Genomic DNA, 23,779 nt, shown 5'->3' with positions numbered 1-23,779 from the left:
GAAATATCCATATCACTCATAAGACGACGCAGCCATACACACTCAACGGTAGTAGTGTAGGCTGCTCTATACTCTGCCTCACAAGACGAAGTGGCCACTGTGGTCTGTTTCTTGCTTAGCCAAGAAATACATGAAGAGCCAAGAAAGAAACAATTTCCACTAGTGGAATGTCTGGTATCAAAATCACCAGCCCAATCTGAATCGCTGTAAGCATAAAGCTGCATGTCACCTCCCTCAGGATAAAGCAATCCAAGAGACAAGGTACCCTGCAAATACCGAAATACACGCTTCACAGCTTGCCAATGTGACAATCGCGGGCTGCCAACAGCCTGAGCATATATAGTGGCATCAAATAAAATATTGTCATCTTGTAGTGACAGTTCATCCCAGGCTCCATAGGAGTGCTGATAGGCTTGCAATCCTGAAATTTGAACTTCTCTAGAAGTTTAGCAACATACCGAGATTGCAACAACCCAATGCCTCTGTTATCCTGCACAAACTGTATGCCCAAATAGTAGTGTACGAGCCCCAAATTAGACATGGCAAATGTCTGTTACAGTATCTCTTTAAAAGCTGCAATTTTGTCATCATTTGATCCCATGAGCAAAAGATCATCTACATAAAGACTGATGACCAGCAGATCTTTCTCTTCTTTCTTTACATACAAAGTGGCTTCTGATGGACTGTTCAAAAAACCTTGAGTGAGCAGGAAAGCATCTATCTTTGCATACCAAGCTCGTGGAGCTTGTTTCAAACCATACAAGGCCTTTTTCAGCCTGCATACTTTCCCTTCATGACCATGTTCTGCAAAACCTATGGGCTGATGTACATAAACTTCCTCCTCGAGGTCCCCATGTAGGAAAGCAGTCTTGATGTCCAACTCATGAACAACCCAACCACGATGTGCAGCCAATGCAATGACACTCCTAAGTGTCGACATACGGGATGTAGGAGCAAATGTCTCCTCATAATCAATGCCCTTCTTCTGTGCATAGCCCTTTGCAACTAGACGGGCTTTGTATCTGTCAATGGATCCATCTGCATGTCTTTTCAACTTATAGACCCACTTAGTACCAATGGCTTTGTTGCCTTTGGGCAGAGCAACCAAATCCCATGTTTGATTCTTTTTAATAGAATCAAGTTCATCCTGCATGGCTTTGTTCCAATGCACATTGTCTCGTGCATCCACAAATGAATCAGGCTCATCATCATCCTGTAAACTAGCTGCCATAACCATATTTAAATCCATGATGTGTGCATGCTCATTGGTCCGTGTCTCCCTACGAGTACGGCCATCAAGAGGAGCATCTAGATGGCTGTCCTGTAATGTCCTCAAAACCATCTAGGTATATGTCTGACCTGTGGAGCCTGTTGCCCCATATTTTCTGGCTCAATCTCCTGCTGAATTTCTGCACCACCTTCATGATTAGCTGGCTGCCCTGCACCCTCATGGCTTGGATCACCAACTGTGGAATGAAACTCCATAGGTAGTAGGCCTTCAAACACATCATTTTCAGCCTGATTTGCATCATAACTAGCCATGGATAATTTTGATTTTTCATCAAAAATCACATCCCGACTAGTGAATATCTTCTTGGACAGTGGGTCATATAACCGGTAGCCCTTGCTCTCACGGCTGTACCCAACAAAAATACATTTTGTGGCTTTATCATCCAACTTCCTCCTCAACTCTTTGGGTATGTGTGCATATGCAAGACACCCAAAGTACGAAAATGTGATACCGAAGGCTTGCGGCCATGCCAAGCCTCAAAAGGAGTAATGGAAACCAATGCCTTTGTGGGACATCGATTCAAAATATGACAAGCACACATAACAACTTCCACCCAAAAGACATGTGGTAGCTTCTTTGCCTTTAACATACATCTGGCCATCTCCATGAGTGACCGATTCTTCCTTTCTGCAACTCCATAGCAACCGATTCTTCCTTTCTGCAACCCCATTTTGCTATGGAGTATAAGGAGTAGTATACTGATGCTTGATACCTCTACTCTCAAGAAAGGAATTCAACATGTGTGACACATATTCCCCCCCTCGGTCAGAACGGAGAGTCTTAACCTTGCATCCTGACTCTGTTTCAGCAAGTGCTACAAAGGCCAAAAATGCATCATATACCTGTGATTTCCGTGTCAACGGATAGACCCAGCATATACGAGAGAAGTCATCAATAAATGTAGCAAAATAGAAGCAACCTCCTAATGACTTCGTTTGCATGGGACCACAAAGATCACTGTGTGTAAGCTACAACTTTGCAGTTGCTCGTAGAGCCTGATCACGTGGAAAGGAAAACCGATGCATTTTTCCCAAAATACATCCTTCACATATGTGATCGGGAGGCTTCTCCATAAGATGTAGGTCTGTCAACATGTTATGTCGCTGCATAAGCATAAGACTACCAAAATTTACATGCCCCATGCGAGCATACCATAACTCTGCATCAACCATAGCTGGAGTAAGAGTGAATGCATGATAAGCAGACTGATCCACTAGCTGAATAGCATCCAACTGATAGAGTCCATGACATAATGTACCAGTAAGCATCAAGGTCAAAGCATTAGCTTTGTCTCTGACCATGCATTTGTCATCATCAAAGTTGACTTGCATACCACACTGTGCTAAAGAAGAAATGGACAACAGATTCTTCTTTATCCCTGGTACATATAAGGCATCTGTAAGGCGAAGAATAGACCCATCAATGGCTGTGAGTTGAATCTCTCCAATGCCACGAACTGGATATGAAGCATTATTGGCACACTGAACGGTCTTGCCAACAGGGGCAGGCCATACATTACAAAACAAATCCCTACGAGATGTAATATGCTTTGAAGCACCACTATCAAAATACCAAGTACATGCATGCTCAGTCACAGTGAGTGCCTGTGAAGACCAAGAGGCATCATAACTGCATGTGTAGAAACAGTAATCCCTGTCTTCAACAAAGGAAGCAGTCTCCGGAGGAGCTTTAGAGGTATCTTTTATAGACAACCCAGACTCCTTCTCCTTCTCTTTGGCAATCCTCTTCCTACACTCTGTGATGTAGTGACCTGGCTTCTTACAGTAATGGCATTTGCCCTTCTTCTTGGGCTGTCCATCACCTTTCTTGGTATCCTGAGATGAACCATCACCTGAATTCTGATTTGAACTCTTTGGCTGAAGCTTGCCTTTCCCTTTTTAACCTGTCACAAATGCTTGTTCAGCACTTGTGTTCATGTTCATGTTCTTCCTGATTTGCTCTTCCTGTAACAAGAGAGCAACAAGTTCCTGATACTTTAGGGGCTCAATAGCATTCCTCATGCTAAGGTTCAAAGAGGTATGAAAAGCCAAGTAGGATCTTGGCAAAGAGTTTAAGATGGTGGATACAAGCTGTGTCTCAGGAATAATCTCATCCACATTGATGAGTTGCTCTCTCAAATCCTGCAGCTTGTTCAAGTGGCTAGACATATCATCTCCTTCATGCATCTTCTGGTTTTCCAGCTCTCTTTTCAAAAATGAGATCCGTGCCTCATTACGAGCAGCATACATTTGCTCCAAAGTCACCCATGCATTCCGTGAAGAGCCAGCTGAACGAATATGAGGTATAATAGACCTCTATACTGACAATGCAATAAGTGATAAGGCTTGTGCATCTTTGGCATCCCATGTCTTCTGGGCATTTGTTCTTTGAACAGCCTGTGCCTGTTGTCCTCTTCCACGAACACCCCCTTGAGGAGGAGTCTCTGGAGCCAATGGACCTGGACGTGGTTCATCACCACTAACAAAATCCCAAAGACCTTTTGCCACGAGCACATTTCTCAGCATGAAACTCCATACGGAGTAATTCATGCCATCCAGCTTGTCTTCCTTAGACAAGTACGTGAACACATCACTCTGTTGTTGATTTGCCATTATGCCAGTGCACAATGTTGTACCTGTGTATCAAAAAACCCAAAAACAACAACCCTGAAAGCAACTGTACTCCACTGAATACAACTGACCCAAATATGCTTGCAGTCTCAATCCTCTGAATGTGCAAAACAATGCACCACTAACTGAGTAGCGCAACAAAAGTGGCTCACACAGTGCCAAAATGCCCAACAAATGCCCAAAATTTCTGCACCCAAAGCCTTGCAAAAGCCTGTAGAGGTTTCTTTGCAAGAAAACCTCCCTGTATCTCCCAGAAAAACCTTCACAGAGAAAATGCCCAAATTTCAAAACATGTAAAGCTGTAAATTTTTACCCATGTGATTTTGCAAGTACTAGTCGGCTGTAGGCTGTACGGAACAATGTACGGAAGAGAAGCGGCGACTGTATAGCTGCAGGTATACGCAGCAAGTGCTAGTTGACTGCTGTACACTGTACGGAATAGCTGTACGGAACAGCTGTCGCCTGTATGGACAGACAGCAGGCCTGTACGGACTGTACGGCTGTCTGTGCAGAACTGTACGTGGGCTGGAGTGGCTGCAGCTGATGGCGAGTGACTGTACGGGCAACTGGTGGCGAGTGACTGTACGGGCAGGGCAGGGCAAGCGAAGCTGCTTTGATACCAAATGTAGGGATGAGTGGTTAGGGTTAGGGTTTTGGAAGGCACACCAACAGGAGGCGTGTGTGAGAGAGAGGAACACGTTTGCTCATATGATGATAATGATAAAATGAAGTACAATAGCCACATATAAAAGATGTGACCTAAAGTGTGTTCACATGGTCCGGCCATAAACTGTGCCAGGTGGACCAAACCACTTATAAACCACTATAAGTGAAACTAAGCTAAACTGGGGGAAAAAACCTCCACTAACTGAAGTAAAAAGTGCCCCAGTAACCTACTGATGATCACTAGCACTCCCCTGGGTGCATACACAACATGAAACCCAACAGAGGTCTCTCCATATGTCCCCATCCATCATATACATCCTCAATCTCTACTATCTAGGCATGTGGGCTCCTCCTCACCTTCCATTTCTGTTCTGTGAGCTCCTCCTCACCCTCTATTTCTGTCATTGGGTTCTTTTTTCTTCTTCCTTCTCTTGTAATATAAACTTCGCCTCCAAATGGTAGCCCCATATAATAGTGTAGGAGTGACCAATGTGTCAAATAGCCATAGCTTTGTTCTAGGTTCCTGGAACTGTACATGAGCACACTACTTCCCTAATGACCCCAAGGCTACATAACCTCGTGTCAATCTAGCCTCTGTTGCCTTCCTCATAGAGAATGATGAACCGGTAAAAGTGATTCCCACGTACACATATGAAGTGACATACTCCACAGTCTCTCCTCTATATGTAAACTCTGGGCAGAGTAGTTAGGAAACGCGTTTCCTACAAGGAAGGAAACATGGAAATGTTTCCAAAACGTTTCCTTGTAGGAAACACATTTTTTTCAAGCAATTTTTTTGACTTTTTGTTTTTGCCCCAAATCTTATGTTGAAATCTATGCGACTCTTTTGATAAGGCTTTTTTTGGTTTTCGTGTGCCGCTTTCCCTCATTAGGGCTGATTTATTTTGTATTGTTTATGGACATTGGGCCATGACTGTTGATTCATCATGATTCATGTGACATGAACACTTCAAAACATAGTTCATACCATACGTTTAGCAAACCCAGAGTGCTGGCCGACACATCCTCAGCTGGCCGAGTGGCATGTGTTGCTGGTCGTGGAGGTTTTTGGCCTATCGGCTGTCTTAGAGCAAGCCGACTGCACTATGGGGGCCATATAAAATGGCCCCACAGCCCCTTGCCACTTTTGTATTGTATTCGGGATCTTCTGGTGTATACATAGTAGAGTTATACGCCTCTCTCTCCATTGTTGTCTATTTTCTGCACTTGCTCTTGTGTTTCCAGATTTGGTCATCATCTCCGCTGCGTATTCTGACATGGTATCAGAGCCCTAGGCTCTTGATAGTTCTTGGGAGCGTGTGAGCAAGAGGAGGACTCTTGTGTTGCTGATTGGTGGACTGTTCGGGACTGTTCGGGAAGAGGAGAAGCAAGACAACGGCGGGCTGATTTGCTGGACAGCCACTTGCAGCAGGTGTAAGTTCTTCTTTGTTCCCACCCACCCACCCTTTTTCAGAGTACATCCCCGCAATGGCAGATTTGTTAGAGATGGCCAAGAGGCATGTGAAGATCCCTACACTCCCCACGTTCCCGGTGGACCATCAGTTGGACGGGAACAACTATGACATATGGAAGGTTATGATGGAATCTGTTCTAGAGTATTACGACCTTGCTGATTTCATCGTTGTTGGGATTCCACGGCCGAAAGTAGAGGAAGGGGAGTTACTGTCGATTCGTAAGGACCGAGAGGCACAGGCACAGTTGTGGGATCGTGTCAACGCCAAGGTCCGTTCATTTATCTCCCTCAACTGCACACCGCAGGTAATCAATCATATCAAGCATATGACGCTAGCCAGAGGTATATGGCAGCATTTGGCTTCTCTTTACAACAGGGTTATCGCCCATGAAGAGGATTTCCTTGGAAGTACAGATGCGGGTTATGAGCCCTGCAAAGTCGTCGACGATGCGGGAGCATATTAACAAGCTGCACGCTCTTCAGCAGGAAGTTCTCCAAGCTGGGAAGGAGATATCATCAGAGGACATCGCCATAACGTTGCTGTTGCATTTGCCCTCTCAGTACTCAGCATTTTACTCGTCTTTGATTACCAGTGGCAAGCTCAGCACCATCACGTGGGAGGAGCTTGTGCCCATGGTCTTGGACCAAAAGAAACGATTCACGAACCCTCCTCAAGGTGGAGGTTTGGAGGCCTTAACTAGCCAACGGCCGAAAGGCCGTGACACGGGCAAAGGGAAGGCTTCATCGGAGAAGTCTTCTGAGAAGAAGTCCGACGCTGGCCGCGAGAAACTAAAGGCAGAGAGGACCTATAATGATTGTGGCGAGAAAGGCCACTATTGGAGGCAGTGTCCCAAGCGGAAGACCAAGAAGCTTGAAGATTCCTCAGCAGCAATCATGAAGACTCCGGCTTTTGTGCACTTGGAGGTGATGGACACCGATGTTTCATTTTCTTCAAGCAGGGAGGAGGTTGGAGGACTCTCCGCAGTGGATACTCGGGAGTGGATTCTAGACAGTGGTGCTTCCAGGCACACGACTCCTTCCCGTTCAGATCTACAGGATCTCTACAGGTATTCTAGTCACATTCTTACTTCCCAGTTCACAGTGAGGGCAGGTTGGAGATAGTTCCCGATGGCAGAGGGGGGAAGCACTCCTCCCAGGTGTTGTATGTTCCGTCACTTGGTTTTCATCTGTTGTCAGTGCATCAGGTTTGCAAGACTGGCGTACGGGTGGAGTTTGATGAGCATTTTGTTGCTCTCCAGGACAAGACAACATGCCAGGTAGTTTGGGAAGGCGGAGTGGAGAATGGAGTTTACAAGCTTTCAGCACTCTCTCTCCCAGGTCCTCATGTTTGTGATGAGTGGCAGTCTGGTAATGGCCACTTAAGTGTGGATACGCTACAGGTGCAGGCTTTCCGGGACCAGATAGAGGATAGCTTGCCAGTTGATGGCAGCAGTTGGCAAGAACTTTCCAGTACTGATGTTGGTGGTTCTTGTGTTCGTCAGTCAGAGAAAACTGAACAGGTAACTTATGCTCTGATGTCTCGTAGTATTCGGGACAAAGAAACTCCTGTAGCTGAGGATGTTCTTTCCACAGAGACCTCTCGGAAAGCCAGGCAGGTGACAGTTGATTACTTGCAGAAGGAGGTGGATTCTCCACGCTTTGTGGTTCCGGATTCAGAGGGGGTGGTTGACAGGTTTCAAAAGGCCTTGCGTGGTCTTCAGCAAGTTTCCAGGACTTGGCAACAAGTGTTGATCCTTGTGAGCAGTGTGATGCCTCTTTGACTCAGAAGTATTGATTTGGTTGATGGACACCAGATTGGACGTGAGGTTCCTGATGAGGCTGTTGAGCTCATGGTTGTAGATGACTCTTTGGGAGGCAGGATTGCGTATCTTGTGGTTTCTACATCATGCGAAGGTTCATGGACTCTTTTACACAGGAGGGGAATTGATGGATGGAGTCCGACTCCACGATTGGAGTAACTCAGATTGGGGAGGAGATCCAGACACGAGGAGATCTACTTCAGGCCCAGGAGCAGTTTTATGGAGCAGTAAGAGGCAATCATCTTTTGCCTTGTCGTCGACAGAGGCAGAGTATCGGACTGCTTGTGATGCTGCTTGCGAGGTGGTGAGGTTGCAGAGGTTGCATGGCAAGATTAGGCTTCCACTAGAGGAAACCACGGTCATCCAGAGGCACTTTATTCATGAACGGATCATTGCTGACGACGTCTTGCTAGAGTTCTGTTCGACGGAGGACAGTTCGGTGGACCTCTTCACGAAGTCGCTACCTCAGGCTTCGCTCAGGCGGCACCCCAGCTCCCTGTGGTTGGTTTCACAGCCAAGAGCTGAGAGGGGGTGTTAGAAGTCATCTCCTGTCTTTACTGAGACACCAGGGCCTTTGTTGTGGGTGTGCCCGCCCTTGTAGGTGTTGTTCTCATTTTCCCTCACTCCCCATATTTTTTCCATTTTTCTGTGGCTTGGGGAGCAATCATGTCGTGGCAGGTGGACCTCTGATACTGGCCGACTGCATTTGTCTATGCTGGAGGTGGCTGATCGTTTTGCTTCAGGTCCACGACCACCCATGAGTGCTGACCGACACACCCTCAACTGGCCGACTGGCATGTGTTGCTGCTCATGGAGGTTTTTGGCCTGTCGGCTGTCTTAGAGCAGGCCAACTGCACTATGGGGGCCATATAAAATGGCCCCACAGCCCCTTGCCACTTTTGTATTGTATTCGGGATCTTCTTGTGTATACATAGTAGAGTTATACGCCTCTCTCTCCATTGTTGTCTATTTTCTGCACTTGCTCTTGTGTTTCCAGATTTGGTTATCATCTCCGCTGCGTATTCTGACATAACATACGTGACCAATATAATAGCTCATAGAAAGGACGAGATTTAGACAAATAGATACAAATATACATTGTAAACTCAAGCTCTCCAAGTTCCATTATAAAAACTTACAAAGTTACAACTTACAAGTTACATAAATGCATAGAAAGTGTGTACCGATTTTGGATTAAAAAACCGTAGCAACTTTCAAAAAACGTAAAACCTTAGAAAAACATTAAAAAAACAAAAGCACATGTAAGATTCTTCCTCAGCCTGAATAATAAATAAGCTTTTACCTCAAACCCCTGTAATCATTCCCTATTTCAGAATACAAGAAAATATTATTTTTTCTTGTTTTTCTTTAGAGAAAAAAAAATTCTAGAGAGATAATTCAATATTGAGATATTTTTTGATATAAAAATTCTCCTAATATCAAAAATATATTTCCCTGAAACAGAAGTTCAAAATAAATTCTCCAAGGTACATTAGGAATCAATTAAAAATGATATAAAGGACCTTAGCCTAAGAGTCAAGATTTTCAGAAATTTCTGGATTATGATCCAATTAAGGTTCCAACAGACCAATAGGATTATTCCAAGTGTTGAGATGAGATAAATCCAATGAATAAAAGAAAATACCCAAAAATGAGTAAATGCTCACATAAGATGAAGAGTTGACTGAGTACAAGATTAATTAGTTAAAAATTAAGCGATATTACTTTAAAAAATGAGATATTTTGGAGGAATGATAAATTTTTCACACCTTCGTAAGGAGAGGGAGACATTTGAGGTAGGCGCCTTCTTCACATGTGTGGGAGGATTTTTAATTTAAAAATATTGTGATATTTTTATCTCTCCTCTCTCCTGAATCAAACTGGATCAAAATGGAAGCTAAACAGGTCCAAACCTTATCAAACTGGTTCAAAATGGGAGCTAAACTGGTCCAAATCTTATCCAAATTCAGCCAAATTGAAGCTGAAAATTTCTAGAACCTAGTTGGACTCAGTTAGTGGTCTCCCTCACCTATAAATAGACCCTCATTCTTTTGTATTATCATCTGTGAGCTATATCATGCCAATATTACATTAAAATAATCATATTTTTTAGTATCCCTTAAAAATCCTCTACTTTTGGAGAGATTGGAGCTTCTCTCTCTCTTCAACAACCCTTGGAGCTTTCTTCTCAACTTACTAAATCAATTGATTGGTTGGGGGCTTCACTTCTAGATAAAGAAGCAAGCCAAACCTTGAGGTAAGAAAGAATTTTATAATTTTTGTTAATATTCTCAAATGATTTCACTTCTCAACCCCTCCCAAGCTTGAGAAGTTTCTAATTAGTTAATTTTTAATACAAATCAAGCTTTCCTTAAGAATTTTAATGATTAATCATAAAAAAAGTTAATCTTTATGCTTATTTAGAATGCTTTTTATATACATCTTTCTCTCCCAAAAGAATAGTCATTCTTATGGCTAATTCTTTAGAAAAAGAATGCTTCTCATTAATAAATTCTTAATTCAAAACCAAACTCTAAGCTTGTTAAGCTAGAGGATAAGAAAACAGTATTTTTTATGCTTTTATAATAACAAAATAATAATAAATTCTTTTAGATTATTATAAGTAGTTAAAAAACTACTTTAATTAATTCTAACTATGAAAGAGATAATCCTATCATTTTGGAAAAAGAAAAATATTAGAAATAGCTTAATTTAGTAGATTAATCATAATTAAGATTATAATTATGACTAAATTTATGATTTAATTTCATAACTTAGATTTAAGTTTAAAGAATAGATCTTCTATCATAATTATATTACAATGTCTTATTCTTTTTTTTTTAATAAAAATTATCAATAATAGCAGTGAAGCTATGGTAAAAATTTTAAAAAATAATACATACCTTATTTTTATGCATAATGCTAAAAGAGGACTTCCTATCATATTCCAAGATTAGACATCCTATGCTAAAAGAATGATTTTTATCATATTCATAAGAAACAAAATTTTAGTGTTTATGCATAAATAATTTAATTAAAGAATAGAGAAATTTTTGATAATTTTAATTTTATGCAAAAAGAGGAATTCCCATGATAATGGAGATCCATGTAATTAAATGATAAAAGAGAAATTTTTAGTATATTAAAATAATAGATATTTTTATTTAATTTAAAAAAATAGATAAATTTATTTTATGCAAGAGATATTTTTAAATGATAAAAGAGAAATTCCCATGATATTTGGAATTCAATCATTTAAATGGTAAAAGTGAAATTCTTAGCATAATTAAAATAATGGATATTTTTATTTTAATTAAAAAAATTAGATAAATTTATTTTATGATAAAAAAGGAATTCCCATGACATTTGGAATTCAATCATTAAATGCAAAAAAGAGAAATTTTAAGCATATTCAAAAAAATGGATATTTGTATTTAATTAAAAGAAATTTAAGTAGAGAAAGGTTTAAATTAAATATTAGTGACAAAAGAGGGATTTTCACCATAATTTCACCTAGAGAATTAGGATTGATAAATTAAATTGAATGAAAGAATATTCCTAGATATTTTATGTGGATAAATCACCAAATTGATATTTATCCAAAATTAGAAAAGCATTTTTTATAAAAATCAGATATTCTCATATAGAATCGATTCTTAATCCATTATGGTTAAGAAGGAATGAAATTCATAAAGTTGGAATTTCCTTATGGTTAGAAGTTCGATAGATGTTATTCCTTGCAATCAAAGAAGTAAACCGAAAAATTTTAGTTAGATCACGATTGTGAGAGAGACAGCCAGTAAACTACTTGCCCATCTCTCGATCTGAATCAAGCAAAAACTTCGTGACCAATTCCAGTTCTTAATACAAAGAATAGACTACCGTTAAATTAGCATAGTTTTTCCTTGATCGAAATCACAAAGAATCTAGTTGAAAATTCAATCAAATGATGGGTAGATTACCCTGATGAGAGATCAATGATTCTCATTAAAGATTAAGGAAAAAGGATTGTGGAACCAATCTCAAACCGAGAATTTTACTTGCATAGAATCTCTGTTTTCTTTTAAAAGATTGTTTTACGCCAGAATACTGGAGGAAGCATTTGGTATGTGTTTAACTAAGAAGAGACTCGTTGCAACAGCTGACGGGGAGTCGTCGAGGGACGTCACTCACGACAAAGCCTACGGAGGTCTTGACCAGCCTCGGTATGGTTAACATGGTGCACTTCCAGTACGATGGACGAGGACCGACGAAACGGTCCCTCAGTGAAGTGCTAGGACATCTAAGTAAGATCCTAGAGGATTCTGACCAAGTGATGCATGGGCTCACGGTTGCTAGGACACCCATGCGTACGTCGAGGAAGATTCGGATGGACTGAAAAGAATGACTTTTGTGAATCGAATTTTGATATTGGATCTCGTTGGTTGACCAGCTGGTCTTCAACGGAGAGTCCGGATGATATATTTTGTAATACAATGGACTCAATATTTTGAAGGATTATGATCAGTAATACTATGATTTTCATTGAAAGATTGTTTTAAAGACAGTCGAATCTGTTATAATGGCAATTTCATATTGGGTGTGTAAGTGGTATGCCTACCTTATATTTTACTTTAAGCGCCAGCTAAGGAACCTGGAAACTCTTTTCCTCGGTACCCGGACAAAACATAACCAAATTTTTATAAAAAAATTCCACCAATACAGTGGTTGGGCAATTGGCTAACCCATGGGCCGGTTGGGGTTAGGCTGGATCGGGAGATTCCTGCGATATAAATAAGTTGCGATTAGTTACGTTAGTTAGATTAAGTCTTAGGAAGACCCTTGTTCTGTGGGAGGGAATCAGCGACTGTGCCTCGTTAAAGGAGAAAAAAAGCGATGATTCTATGGACCAAGTGCAAGACTCTTCTTTGATCTGACCATGTGACTTCGGATTCGGTCAGATCAGTTTGAATAGTGAAGACTTTAACTCGTTAGATTAATTCTCCCGTTAGATGATTTTCATGGAGGAATCGCCCGTGCCTTCCGGATGAGGGAAGTTTTTCCAGGCTCAGTTTCGGAGGAACCACCGGGCTAGTCTCTTGTCCGGACATCCGTGGGGGGCGAGGCCCCAAGTGTGGATCCCTGCCCCGCGCGAGAGACTGACGCTGCTTCCGCCGCCAGCGTCCTCGTAGTAGGGGGCAACGGAGAAGGCGGGGATCTCACAGCACGTATGAAACACGAGTTTCAAATGCTTATGTTACAAACGTTTTCAAACGTTTGCTTCATGAAGCAAACGCGAATGTTATGAACTATGCTTCAAAACTTATAAGTTTTAACATATATAGAGTCATGTATGTTTTTTTTTTTTTTTGTGGCATGGAATGATGGATGATTGGATCATGGATCATGGATAGTGGACCATGGTCTTTGAATAATGATCATTTGACATTGATGATGGATGATTATATGGTTTTTGTTATTTGTGATTCAAAGACTGTAGGTTCAAATTGATGTTTTCATATATTCTATGCATTTAGTGTTATTTTTACATATTTTATACAGTATATATTTGAAATTTTGTACATGCAAAAACCTGTAGGTAGGAAACTTTGGGCTGATTTTACGAAACCCGTTTGAAACGCGTTTGAAACTTTTAGGAAACCCGTTTCAAACAACCCCCTTGACTGTGGGGCAGATCTGCCAATCCACTGTGGTGTGGTGTTAAAGATCATAACCTTAGTCTTGCCAAGGTTCACACTAAAGTTCCATGCCTCACAGGAGGCTTGCAAAGCATCCAAATGTCTCTATAGCCCTTCTGGTGAATCCAAGATGAGGACTATATTATTTGCATACAAGAGGATCAATATCAGAACTCCTGCTAGTGGTATTTCCTGCCCTCCTTGTCTGTCCAGCCAATCTGACACCTCATCAATGTAGAGTCCAAAGAGGGTAGGGGACAATGGGCAACCCTGCTTTACTCCAATCGTGCAATGTATGATCTCTGAGTCTCTCCTTGGGGCACGTACGTAGCCCATCACCAACACATATAGGGAGAGAATCACCCATGACATCTCCACTAGGACTCCCAAGTCCTGTAGTCTCCTCATCAACTGGGCTCGTGGGACTGTATCAAATGCCTTGCGGAAATCTACATAGATCCTCTTCATGTGAACTCTCCCCTCCTTAATGATGGTCCTCAATGTGAAAATATGATCTAATGTGGAATGCTCTTTCTTGAATCCTGCCTGCCCTAGTGCTCTAAGTCGTCGTGCCTCCGCCCATGTACTCAGCTCATGTTCCAAAATGGATCCATAAAGCTTGGCCAGTGTGTGACCAATCGTGATAGATATATAGTTATTTGGATCCATAGCATCTCCTGGCTTCAAGATAAGTACGATAGTATTACATGACCAGCTGTGAGGAAAGCCATCACAAAGAATCCTGTTAAACACATGGACTAGTATGGATGTCAAAATGTCCTTGGCCTAGGAAAAGTGCTCAGCTACCAGACCATCATGATCTTGTGCCTTCCCATTCTGCAATCTGTCAATGGCATCTCTCACCATGCTCAGACTGAAAAGGGATGACCAAGGGACAAGCTCCTAGGGGGTGTGGACTGATTAGGACCTGTTAAAATTAGAGCAATGTGATGAGCTATGGTGGATCAAATACTAGAATCAACATCATTAACAAAGTGATTAGCAAATAATTAAGACGTAATTAGTGAGTAATTAGCAAATAGCTTAATGTAGGCATGTAGAATCAACATCATTAACAAAGTGATTAGCAAATAATTAAGACGTAATTAGTGAGTAATTAGCAAATAGCTTAATGTAGACATGGATAATCAAAAACCAGCAAATTCTCATTAGGCCAATGCCTCAATTTATAGAGTTTACATCCAAGCATCAAATCCCACTGATTTCTCCTTGATTCACTCCACCTCTTTTGCTTGATTCTCTCCACCTCTTCACTTTTCCCAGAATATTTCCACTTCCTAAATCTTCTCATACTACCCTTTATTCTCTCCCAGTAGATTCTTCTCACCTTTTCACAAGTTCTTTCACATTTACACATTCTCTTTTACAGCCTCTAACCAAGGGCTTGTTCCCGCACACACCCTATTCACTTGTATATTTCAACACCTCCCCTCAAGTGAATACTCCTAGAACACCTAGACTCTATACCAAGTTTCCCTCCTTACTTGATAGTCTGTGACTAGTGTCTAGCACACCTCCCCTCAAGTTATCTTAGCACACCTGGACCCTATACCAAGTTTCTCTCTTACTTGATAGCCCGCGACCAGTGCCTCAAGTCCCTAATCTCATAGTCCTTGACACTCTCTCTCTCTGTGTCCAAGGCTTACTACAAGTGCCCGCGACCTTGACTAAAGTGCTAACACATACATCTACCACGTGGCCTACATCATCGGTGACTCAGAGGTGGTTTTACTTTGTTGGGGCAGGTTACATTGGGTTGTGGGGTCTCTCTCTCTCTCTCTCTCTCTCTCTCTCTCTCTCTCTCTCTCTCTCTCTAACTCTCTCTCTCTCTCTCTGAGATTTTCACATGGCTCCTCACTCTTTGGAGCCTCATATCTTCTCTTTTCTTCAGTCTTCTTGTCGTGGCAGCTTCTCTCCATGCGTCCATGTCTTCCTCTTCTTTCAGTCTTCTTGTGGCAGCTTCTCTTCTCGTATCCATGTCTTCCTTCAATGCTTCCTCTAGATCTTCTTGGTGTGGATCTTCTTCTTGGAAAGAGATATTCTTCTTCTTTCATGGCTGGGGCCATGAGCTTGTCCGTCAGGTCTTCTTGCTCCATGTGAGCAACATGTTTCAATGTTTTGCTGACAGTTCCTTTGGGTTTTTGATGTTTATCTTGTATCATTATGCAATGCAAACCCAAATTTATGCGGGAGGTCTTACCTCTTGCCTTATTCTGGACAAGGACAGTGTCTGATCCCATATTTACACTGATGTAATGTGCCCAATACATAATGCGTATAGTATTCATTCTTATGCACATTCCCAAATGCAACTCCGGCTGTGAATAATCTTAAATTTAAGTGAGATTTACAGGCATTAACCAAGGGTTAAATGCAAAATGATGATTATCACAATTTTATCAGCACAATTTTACCAGAAATTACATTAAATCAAGGGTAACCAATTTGTACGGAATGGTTGGAGTATCAAACCAACTCCGAATTGCAATCTGAAGTTATAGGGATCTGTATCAGATACCTAATGGTTAAAACCCCCGGGGCTATGAGGAATTAGACCAATTTAATTGGATGAAGCAGCAATGTCAAAACTTCCTCAGAAAAATGACGCCAGCGAAAATCGCGATTTCTCCTGCGTTTCTTGGCGGTTTGCTACGTTGATTCGACTGGCTGGAGCATTAGTGAGTTAGCTACCTTGTGCTAGAAGGGTTTGGTCTATTTTGAAGTGTGCAAGGAGCTAGAGCTCCTCCACCAACTGGGGGTACAGAGGTGAGTTGAAAAATAACTAAAATTTTGATTATTTTCTAATTATCTACTAATCCTAATTAATTAGATAATGGGCTCATAAACTTGATGGATTCTAGGCATGGCTCTAATACCATGTTGAAATTAGAGTAATGTGATGAGCTATGGTGGATCAAATACTAGAATCAACATCATTAACAAAGTGATTAGCAAATAATTAAGACGTAATTAGTGAGTAATTAGCAAATAATTAAGACGTAATTAGTGAGTAATTAGCAAATAGCTTAATGTAAGCATGGATAATCAAAAACTAGCAAATTCTCATTAGGCCAATGCCTCAATTTATAGAGTTTACATCCAAGCATCAAATCCCACTGATTTCTCCTTGATTCACTCCACCTCTCCCAGAATATCTCCACCTCTTTTGCTTGATTCTCTCCACCTCTTCACTTTTCCCAAAATATCTCCACACTTCCTAAATCTTCTCATGCTACCCTTTATTCTCTCCCAGTAGATTCTTCTCACCTTTTCACAGGTTCTTTCACATTTACACATTCTCTTTTACAGCCTCTAACCAAGGGCTTGTTCCCGCACACACCCTATTCATTTGTATATTTCAACAGGACCTAATAAAGGAAGGTGGCGTAAGTGTGCCAGGTATCCAGCGAAGTAATCGGGGTATGCTGGCGAGGATCTTGGAAAAGCCTCCAAGCCTCCTTACAATCATGTCCTAAGAATAGTTGTATAATTCCCATTCAAGCTTGGCTAGGTAAGGTCGCTTTTTCCTTCGCACGAGGCGACAGAAAGCAATGCGGGCATGTCGGTGTGTGGTGGAGCCCTGGGCTACCTCGCAGTGGAGGCGGGTTCGGGTCTCTCGGCATTCCTCATGATACTAGCTATTCTTTGAGACATTTCCGCAGGGTTGGCTTGGAGGTGGCTCGGCTATGAGAGAAAGCTATGGATACTGATGTGTGGAGTTTGTCGGCTGGTAGGTAGTAAAGTCATCCATGGGACCATGTGGACCTAGGTCGAAGAGACTGCAGTAGAGGTGATCGGAATAGATGGGTGAGGTTTCTTTGGTGAAGTGGTACTTTGGGTAGCGGGGATAGAGTATGGTGGATGGTTGAGTGGTGTATCTGCAAGTGACAGAGAAGGCAAGGTAGGCATGATCAGCTGCAACTCCAATAGGATAGGGTGAGATAGTGAACCCCAAAATGAGAACTATCAAAAAAAAAGACAAAAAGAAAGAAAGAATAAAAGATATATTAAGCATCTACTAAAGACCCAATGGGCCTATGAGACCAAAGTGATAAGATAATGTCCATGGCATATCTCATCATGGAATGGAAAATAAAACAAAAACAAAACATAAACATAGCTATCTCACTGGGGTGATACAAAACTATCCATGGAAACTCATCATGGAATACTAGGAACATAGAAACATGGGAGCAACATCAGCCCCCACTCTCCAAAATATCAAACATGGGACTAATGAGTATGGCCAAGAGGTCTCCCTCAACTATGTCACATGGAAAGGTAGCTCGATGGCAGTGCAGCATGTCTTGGATCTGGAGTTGCTGAGGGGATCATGGTTGATGGCCGGGGGACTAGGGGCATCGGGCACGCTAGAGTGCAGAGGCCCAGTCCGAGGTAACTCCTCTCGGGCGAGGTGGGTCCGAAGACTGAGCCCATGAGATAGTCCACCGTACTAGATCCATGTCTCTTAGGGTAACATGTGAAGTAACATGTGAATGCTCTTGAGCCTGGCCAACAAGCCATGCCATTAAATATGGCCAATCCATGAGCTCCCCCAAGTCGAGTAGGTAGTCTCCATGTGTTGTGTGTGGTGCCATATTTGTTGAAGTTTGGCTAAACTCGGTTTCCTCAATATCAACCTCCTGGTACAAGGGATCCTCTGTCACAAAAAATGATGGCAAAGAAGAAGAAAGAAAGTTGTATTAACGTCTTCAAAAGGCCAAAATGACCTATGAGACCAAAATGTTACGTCATGTCCATGGAATACATCATCATGGCACTGAAAGTAAAACTAAAAGAAAATATCCATTAAAAAACAAAGAGCCTCAAGCTCTCGCATCAGCCAAGAATATCTCGCATAGGGCGCTATAGCATGGTACCCAATGTAGTGCGGCTAAGCCGGCAGAAGAAAGTCCTGCGGTTGTGGAAAATGATGGCTTTGATCCTCCTCCTCAGGTGACGTGAGCGTGGGCGATGGCCACTATGTCGAGGGCATCATGCTTTGCATAGCTCGGAGGCTATGTCTAATGTCACTCCTCTCGGCCAAGCTCCTGCATCAACCTAGAGGTCGGGGAAGTGGGTGGATATGCTCTCAGAGCTCTAGTTTGGAAGAAGTCAGTGAGAGCTCTCTGTGTTGTGGGTGCAGCTAATCTGAGCCGTAGTAGGGATTCCATGTGTCTACGGAGCTCCAAAAGAAAGAGCCCTAGGCATCTCTGGTCTGGAAAATCCATAATCCTAGAGAGTGGTCCAAATCCCTCTCGGAAGAGACAATGGAACCTCCCCCTTATCTCATAGTATACTGGGCATCTGCATATATAATGATGCCTCTGTCTCAATCTCTGTGTTGTGGGTGCATCTAATCTGAGCCGTAGTAGGGATTCCATGTGTCTACGGAGCTCCAAAAGAAAGAGCCCTAGGCATCTCTGGTCTGGAAAATCCAAAATCCTAGAGAGTGGTCCAAATCCCTCTCGGAAGAGACAATGGAACCTCCCCCTGATCTCATAGTATACTGGGCATCTGCATATATAATGATGCCTCTGTCTCAGTCTCTGTACGGCAAAACTGGCATGTTTTGTCCTCTGGTGCAGGTGCTCTCGTCCCATATCTGGCTATCTCCACTCTCAACTGGTGGGATGAGGTGCGGATCTGTCCAATCGCTAAGGCTTAGCCCTGACCATGTGCGAGATCATCATCACTAGTGGCCTCTCCATCGGCTTCCACCCATCATATACCGCTCCTATATCTGTCACAGCCGACTCCCTTCTCCGTCTCCTCCTGTGGTATAAACTAAGACGAGCTCCATACAATCATGCAGGTGTGACTAATGTATCAAACAGCCAGAGCTTCGTCCTCAGCTCCTGAAACTATATCTGTGAGCAATGCCTCTCAAGTGAGCCCAGAGCTGCATACCCTCGCATCAATCTGGTTTCAGCTGCCTTCCGCAAAGAGAACTGAGGCCCAGCAAAAGTGATCCCAAGATATACATAAGAGGCCACATACTCCACGGGCTCCCCACTATATGTAAACTGAAGTGCAGATCTGCCTACCCATTGTGGGGATGTGTTAAAGATCATAACCTTTCTTCCCAAGGTCCACCGTGAGGTCCCGATCCTTGCAAAAAAACTGTAATGCATCCAAGGGCCTCTGCAGCCCCTCTAGTGAATCAAAGATAAGGACAATGTCATCTGCATACAATAAGATACTTAAGACTCCTGCTAGGCTGTGTATGACATCTGAGTCACCCCCCCAGGGGCCGTACTCTGCCAGTGACGGACTCATGCAGTGTTTGCTGGATGGCAAGCTGGTGAGAGAAGTGTGCACAACTCAAAAAAGATTTTTATTGATGTGTTTGCTTTTGTACTCATCCTATCCACACAGAGGGGGTGTTCACACCCTGCTGAGCCCCAAATCCCAACAGTACAAAATTTAAAATTTGATTACCATCTAGTGGAAACATAGTCAGTGTATGGTGGCTTGGAGGTAACTTCTCGGGCCAATCCAAAATCTGCAACTTTGGTGAGGCCCCCTGTAACCAGCAGATTTTCTGACACCAAAAAACACATACAAAGTGGGTTAGAGATTGGTACAACAGTGCCACAATTAACATGCACTTTTGCAAACCATGTACAGACCCTAGCCTTGAAGGGAAATCACCTGGCTTCAAATCCCGGTGAAAATACCCATTCTTATGCATATACTCCAATGCTTGGAATATCTGGAGACACCAGTTCCTTATTTTCGATTCCGATAAAGGTTTGTCAAGATCTTTCATGACTTGATACAAGTTGAACTCCTGATTCACCCATTAACACCATATAAACATACCACTCATTAGGAAACAGAATGGGCATAACACCACAACAATGGGACATGAAATAGTCAAATATGAATGCTGAGTCTGCGAAGAAGACCGTTGATAAATACCATGTATTCAAGCCCAATAAAAATTACTCAAACATAAGCGCTGAGTCTAAGAAGAAGACTGTTGATAAATACCATGTATTCAAAGATGAAAAACAGCTCATTGTTCTCCCTAACAACCTCCTTAAGTCTCACAATATGTGGATGATTCAACGTCTGCAAAGACTGCATCGGATACAAATATAAACAAAGAGAAAACAAACAAGAAAAAAATGGGTTTGTATGTGGTGCTGTGCATACCTTTACCTCCCGCAAGCTCATGCATTCATCCCATGAATAATACTTCCTCTTCATTTTTTTGATAGCAACCTGGCCATAGAAACCCAAAAAGAAAGCATGTACGAGTGAAAACACTCAGCTCTCCGACCCAAAGGCACCAAGATTTGACACACAGCCACTAGAATCAGCCTATAGAAGGTGAAAAGCATAAACTTACAATTTCATTGTCATGGATGTTAAGTGCTTTCCACACACTCCCATAAGTGCCGTCCCCCAGCAGCTTGATAACTTTGTAACTGTTTTTCGCAACAAAAACAGCTCTGTCAACTGCCAGGTTATTCAATCTGCAATGCCAGCTCATTTTCTCTCTATTTATGGGAAAAGAAAATATGGGTGGCGTTGGAGCCTTACCGATGCATGATGACCACTGAATGACCAAGAAAGGCCTTCAATCATATATTATAAAAAAACATGTTTTTGGAACAACATAGATCCACTGTTCTCAAGTCAAAGTGTCTGCTGCAAATTTCAATGCAATCTGCTCCTGGCATGTAAGCATAAAGAAGGCTGTCGTGTGTCCTATTAAAGTGGCTGATAGAAGAGTCATTTTCAAACTCTGAACCCAAAGGCTCATCAGACTCAATGATGAAGACCATCATCATCCTGCAGCCTGCTGCTGCAAGAACTCCGATTTATCCACTAACCTCCACTAATTCAGGCCTTCCAAGAAATATCAATGTCCCCAAAAGGGCCTGCAAGCCCAAGCCAGTAGGGTACTGGGCCTCCATATGTTCACAGCGCGGCATCTTCCGTTGTAATGTGTCGTGCCGCACAAACCACCCTGCAAATGATGAGGATGAGCATGGACAAAGACTTGATGCGCAATCCTGAAGCCCTATGATGCCAATTTTTAACTCTTTGCACCTACTGTTGAATAATTAAACTGAATTATGTTAATTATAACCATGAAAATTGGAGATAACTACAAATTTTCAGAGTGTCATATGTATGGATGTTATATATAGCCAAAAAAGGCCAAGACAACCTTTTGAGACTTAAGTGTTGCACAATGGTTAATTATGCCCCAAATCCTCACAAATCATGATAATCCTGTATGTGTACAGATGTTGATTGCATCGTTCAGATACATGATAAATCCAATGTTGAAGCGTTCAAACAAATCCCCTTGATTAATGTAAGGCTAATCTATACCTTGACAAATCCAAGAACATGCCCAAATTCACCTTATAAGAAAGTGCAATTTATAACCTCATGGTAGTCATCCACAAGACAATAAACCATCAATTCCATCATGCATAGTATGGACTAGATACTACACTAACGTCATCAGTGCCCAATAGTGGGTGTAGAACTTCACACACACACACAACCCACACGCGCGCACACACACACACATAAGAGCATACATTCATACAAAGGTTAGTATATTGAGTTTCTGTCATAGCTCCGGAGATACAGGGCTAACTCAACCATAATGAAGCCTAGCACTTAGGATCGTAACAAATAGAAAGAATTATTGCAACAAAAAGGTAGTTAATAGAGCATATGCACCACTAAAGATAGAAAGAATTAACACAATATCAATTGGCTACAACTTGGACGAAAACTTCAAAATATAAAATTTGCATGTCCGCTAATACAGCAAAAAGATATACCTAGATGAATCCAGGTCCCAGGAACATGCCCAAATTCAACTTATAAGAAAATGCAATTTATAACCTTATGGTAGTCATCCACTAGACAATAAACCATGCATAGTATGGACTGGATAAACCATGCATAGTATGGACTGGATACTGCGAGATCCCCAGTTACGTCATCAGTGCCCAATAGCGGGTATAGAACTCGGTATCAATATATGCTCCCACACACACACACACACACATAAGAGCATACATTCATACAAAGGTCTGTGTAAGTAAGGCTAAGCCTATCATGTGCAAAAGGGTCATCTCTGATATACAGAATAGAAATATAAATTTTGTTTGGGTATCAACCTTCTGCCACCTCGGAAGAGAGATCAGAACTGTGTTGAAAAAAAAGCCATATGTACGCAGACAGAAAAAGCCAAGACAACCTTTTCAGAGTGTTATATGTTTGGATGTGATATATAGCCAGAAAAAGCCACAACAACCTTTTGAAACTAAAGTGTTGCGCAGAAGGTTAATTATGCCTCATCAATCATGCTAATCCGATATGTGTGCGCATGTTGTTTAAATCGTACAGATACATGATAAATCCAATGTTGAAACGTTAGAACAAATCCCCTTGATTAATGTAATGCTAAGCATCTCTGAGATACAGAAAAGAGAGATTTCTGTGAGAGCTAACCTTCTGCGGCTTCGGAAGAGAGATCAGAACGGTGTGGAAAAAAAGTCGATCGGATTCCCAACCAGAGAGGATGTTGCTGTTTGTTTCTTATGTCAAGGAACTCCCATGAGAAGCTTTCAACTCCTGAGAATTAGGGTAGGAGAAGACGCACCGTCACTAGGTTAAATCGAAGGGATATGACGCTGCAGAGAACAGATCGCGGGGTGTGGAGGGTGCGCGTTAACAAGCGCTCTTAACCTGCTTCTCCCTTTGCGCGATCAAAGCTAAACTCACACAACTGTAAACGCAGAATCATGGCTAAAAGTCGAGGAAGCTCGCTCTCTCAAGAAAGGACAAGAAGTGACACATCAAAATTATTATCACTATCATTTCTATTACCTTTATTCTTATTTTATTATTATTATTACACTTTTACTATTGTTACATTATTATTATCTTATTATTATAACTATTATTATGATATTTATGAGGCGAATTTTTTAAAAATACCGGAAAGCAGAGCGCAACGGATAACAAGGTCTGTTAATGTATGACAATCCCTCGCTCGGGTTTTCTGTTCTCCCTCTCAACGTCCATCCAAGTGCTCTCCCCTGTCCCGATGGCCACTAGGCCAAAGGGACCCCACTTGAACAAGGCGGGTCATTCTAGATTGATCACCGGTCACTGTCGAATTGAACCGACACCAAGGAGCTTGCTACAATCATCAC

The 23,779-nt window shown here is 42.0% G+C and overlaps 1 protein-coding gene across 2 annotated transcripts in view; it reads right to left on the bottom strand.

Moving 5' to 3' along the window:
- The window catches only part of LOC147609234 (cyclin-dependent kinase F-4-like), a 70,105-nt gene extending 46,678 nt beyond the window's left edge, over positions 1–23,427 (bottom strand). The window contains exons 1-7 of one of the 2 annotated variants that reach the window (XM_086787806.1): positions 23,073–23,427; positions 21,132–21,561; positions 20,938–21,016; positions 20,742–20,810; positions 20,577–20,666; positions 20,235–20,373; positions 20,022–20,124 (exon numbers count right to left, since the gene is read on the bottom strand). In XM_086787806.1, the coding sequence (XP_086643932.1) occupies positions 20,022–20,124; positions 20,235–20,373; positions 20,577–20,666; positions 20,742–20,810; positions 20,938–21,016; positions 21,132–21,139 (488 nt within the window). In that variant the 5' untranslated portion in view covers positions 21,140–21,561; positions 23,073–23,427. Of the gene's footprint in view, positions 1–20,021; positions 20,125–20,234; positions 20,374–20,576; positions 20,811–20,937; positions 21,017–21,131; positions 21,562–23,072 lie in introns of both variants that reach the window. The other variant, XM_086787805.1, reaches the window with a different exon arrangement.
- Positions 23,428–23,779: the final 352 nt, after the last annotated feature.

The sequence above is a fragment of the Cibotium barometz genome, chromosome 51, assembly GCF_041138505.1.
Source record: "Cibotium barometz isolate CiBa-2024 chromosome 51, ASM4113850v1, whole genome shotgun sequence".
Lineage (NCBI taxonomy): Eukaryota > Viridiplantae > Streptophyta > Polypodiopsida > Cyatheales > Cibotiaceae > Cibotium > Cibotium barometz.
This window is presented reverse-complemented; position numbering and strand designations above follow the sequence as displayed.